The 3,338-nt window shown below is 51.6% G+C and overlaps 1 protein-coding gene across 1 annotated transcript in view; it reads right to left on the bottom strand.

Annotated features, from left to right (window-relative positions):
• Positions 1–453: 453 nt before the first annotated feature.
• Positions 454–3,338, bottom strand: part of ST14 (suppression of tumorigenicity 14) — a 17,290-nt gene continuing 14,405 nt past the window's right edge. Inside the window, exons 14-16 of the mRNA XM_026863571.1 lie at positions 2,875–3,149; positions 2,462–2,598; positions 454–1,789 (exon numbers count right to left, since the gene is read on the bottom strand). Coding sequence (XP_026719372.1) covers positions 1,628–1,789; positions 2,462–2,598; positions 2,875–3,149 — 574 coding nt within the window. The 3' untranslated portion in view covers positions 454–1,627. The remainder of the gene's footprint in view (positions 1,790–2,461; positions 2,599–2,874; positions 3,150–3,338) is intronic.

Below are 3,338 nucleotides of genomic sequence, written 5' to 3'. Positions count from 1 at the left end.
CCAACCGCACCACGTGTCTGGGCTGGACTTTGTTTGGATGCTGGGTTTTGATGTTATTTTTTTGTTCTGCTTCTTCCCTAGGGCCTCTTCACCTGCCCTTGGAGGGAAGCAGCACCCACGAGTGCAGGGAAAGCAAAACAAGCTCCTGCCCGTCTGATGCCAAGGTGGGGGGTGAGTTTCCTGGGCTTGGGATGGCTCCTCTGGGCCTCCAGCTGGGGAAGAACTGCTTTGTGCAATGCTCTGCTTCAGTCCTACATCTCCCCAGACTCAAAACACTGGAGCTTGGCGCTTTTCTTAAGGCTGCCCAGAAGATCACAGTGGAGCTGCTGTGCACACGATTTAAGTGTTTTACTTTGGGGAGCTCAGCTGCCCCCTTAGCCCTGGGGATCTGTGCTGCAGGTTTCCCAGGTAGGGAATATGTGCGGAAGCTCATGAACAACCACTCAGGCAGAGTATTAGAAAATATCCCAGTTTATTAGAGCGTCTCCATTTCGTATAGAGTTTTACAAAAGGATGTATTTACAGGCAAGGAGGGGGCTAACTAACCTCAACTGGAGTGTGCTCTTCTAGGGCAAAGAACAGGCTACACAGGAAAAAAGAAATCAAATCGGCACATTCACAAGTCACATTGTTGCATTTTCTTTTTTCTTTACAAAAGTAAGAAGGGTTTAAGACTGGTGTCTGGCACAGCAAAGCTGTGGTGTCGCTGGCAGGGGACAAACTCCAGGCCCACATTCAGCACAGCCCTGCTCCTCGCAGCCAGGACGGGGAAGTCACCGAGTGCAGCTCCTGCCAGCGTCGGCTAAACCCCAGCCTAGCGTTAAGGCACGCTGTGGTAACCTTTCAGCCAGGAGTCTCTCCTCCAGCCCCACCGCCCTGGACTCACGGGACAGAGGATGGAAGGAGGAGACCGTGGTGCAGGATCACACACAGGGAGGGAGCCTGAAGGGGATCCCCTCAAATCAGGGTAAGAACTTCTTTCCTCCCTGCCCCACCACACTGAAGACCAGAGCTAGGGCTGCAGACAGCAGTTTGAAAACAAATGGAGACAGAAAATACATTCTGGAAGCTTGGTTTTGAACCTGTCCCCATCAAATTTGTGGGTTTTAGAGGCAAAGTGTTTTGTCTTTTTCTTTGATTTTTTTAAAGTTGATTTTTATATATGTCTTGAGTGACTGGTCCTTCAAGTTTGTCTATGGGAGTGTGAAAACAAATTTGAAGACAAATGGGAGAGAGAAAATACATTGTGAAAGCTTGGGTTTGAATCTGTCCCCATGAAGTTTGTGGGTTTTAGAGGCAAAGTGTTTGTCTTCTTTCTTTCAGCTTGATTTTTATGTATGTCATGAATGCCTGGTCCTTCAAGCTGTTTATGGGAGCTGCACTCACCCACTAAAGGGAAATTTCTTACACTCCAAACATTGATTTTTAAGTTGAGAGGTGGGAACACAAAGGGCTAAACCACCAGCTCTGGCTGTTCAGTACGCACGGGGCGTCCCAGCGCGAGGTAGAGGGAGGGCTGAAGTTCACAGTAGTGGCTGCGTGCTGCCAGTGGGGGGGAGAAATGCCAGTGCCCAGAGCCCCCCTGGCTCCGTGAGCTGTCCGTGTCCCCGCAGGGACGAGCGTGGCCCTAGAGCCCCGTCTGCTGTTTGATCCAGTGTCGCAGGCTGGTGAGGCGGCTGTACACTCCAGGCTTGTTTCTCTGGGCGCAGCCGTCACCCCAGCTCACCACGCCGGCCAGGAACATCCGACTGCTGGGCTCCACGCTGACCAGGGGGCCCCCGGAGTCTCCCTGCCCACAAACACACACTAGCATTAGGACATCGCCCTAACGCACAGTGATAAACAGAGCAAACAAATGTTAATTACTAACTCCGCTGAACGGGGTTGGAGACTAGGTCAGCTGTCAGTACAAGCCCCTGAATCAAGAAAAAATGGGAAGAAATATTTAAGCATGGCCATAAGAGTCAAAGCCCCAGAATAAGGAGCTAAACAAGTGGCCTGGAGTGTGGTTGCACTGTTCTCTGACCTTTAAGTTTTAGTAACTTTTGTTACTAAAAAGTCAGACATTGCCACAATTTGATGCTCATACCCATTCCAATTTGTCCAGACTCTGAAAACACTGGAGCTTGGCGCTTTTCTTAAGGCTGCCCAAAAGATCATGGTGGAGCTGCTGTGCGCAGGATTAAAGTGGTTTACTTTGGGGAGCTCAGCTGCCCCCTTAGCCCTGGGGATCTGTGCTGCAGGTTTCCCAAGTCAGGAACATGTACAGAAGCTCATGAAGAACCACCCAGGCAGAGTATTAAAAATATCCTGTTTTATTAGAGTGTCTCCACTTCCCATCTGCAGTATATTCGCTCATGGAAAGGCGAGTGGAAGTGCCAGAATAAAAAGGGCTGAGCAGAGAGCCTGTCTTCCTACCTAAAGCTCCTCCTCCCAGCACTAAACCCGAGCACTGGCCTACCTGGCAGGCATCCACGCCGCCCGTCAGGATCCCCACACACATCATGCGTGGCGTGAGCTGGTCCGTCAGCAGCTCGTTGCAGATGCTCTGGTTGATGAGTCGGATTTCTGCCTTCTGCAAGATGGAGGCACCGCTGCCTGCGAGGAGGGAGGGAGGGAGGGGGGTCAGCTTTTTTGAGCAGCATTGCGCTTCACTTGGGCTCTGAACAACCCACTAGTACATACATCCCTGTTGCTTTTTCCTAATAATGTTTTTCCAGCAGGACTAAGACACCAACTTTGTGCGTTCCCAAAGAAATCTCACTTGATTCCAGGCTCGAGGCAAGCCTGTACATTAAAATTGTGTCCAGAAAGCCCCCGTTTTCCCTAAAGCCACACACAGCCCCAAATTCACAAGGAAATGGCAGTGCTCACCTCCTTCTGCAGTCGCTCCCCACCCCGTCACCCACAGGTCCTTGCCCACAGGGAAGTTATGGGTGGCGTCGGGCAGGCAGATGGGCTGGACGACAGAGGAGAAGGTGACCGGGCTCTGCAGCTCCATCACGGCAATGTCGTAGTCATAGGTGTAGTCGTTGAAGTAGGGGTGGGAGATGATGCGCTTGACTTTCCGGGACTGCACGTTGTCGCCGTTGCGGTTGCCCTGGTTGGTCAGGCCCAGGTAGGCTGTCCAGAGGCTGGGGTCTGAGTACCTGCACAGGGCACAGAACGCAGGGCAGGGTGAGCCCACGTCTCACAGACTACGTAGCTCACGGTCTTAAACAGTTCCCTTGAGAAATGACTGAAAAAATTGGGGGTTTCCTATTCAAATGCTGGAAAATTTAGGCTGCACCTCAATGAGTGGGTTCAGTTTCGGGCAAAACCTCACCCCAAAAAGGCCA

Source organism: Athene cunicularia (assembly GCF_003259725.1).
Source record: "Athene cunicularia isolate RWA chromosome 24 unlocalized genomic scaffold, athCun1 chr24_part1, whole genome shotgun sequence".
Classification (NCBI taxonomy): domain Eukaryota; kingdom Metazoa; phylum Chordata; class Aves; order Strigiformes; family Strigidae; genus Athene; species Athene cunicularia.
Note: the sequence above shows the minus strand (reverse complement) of the source record. Positions and strands in the feature narration are given on the sequence as shown.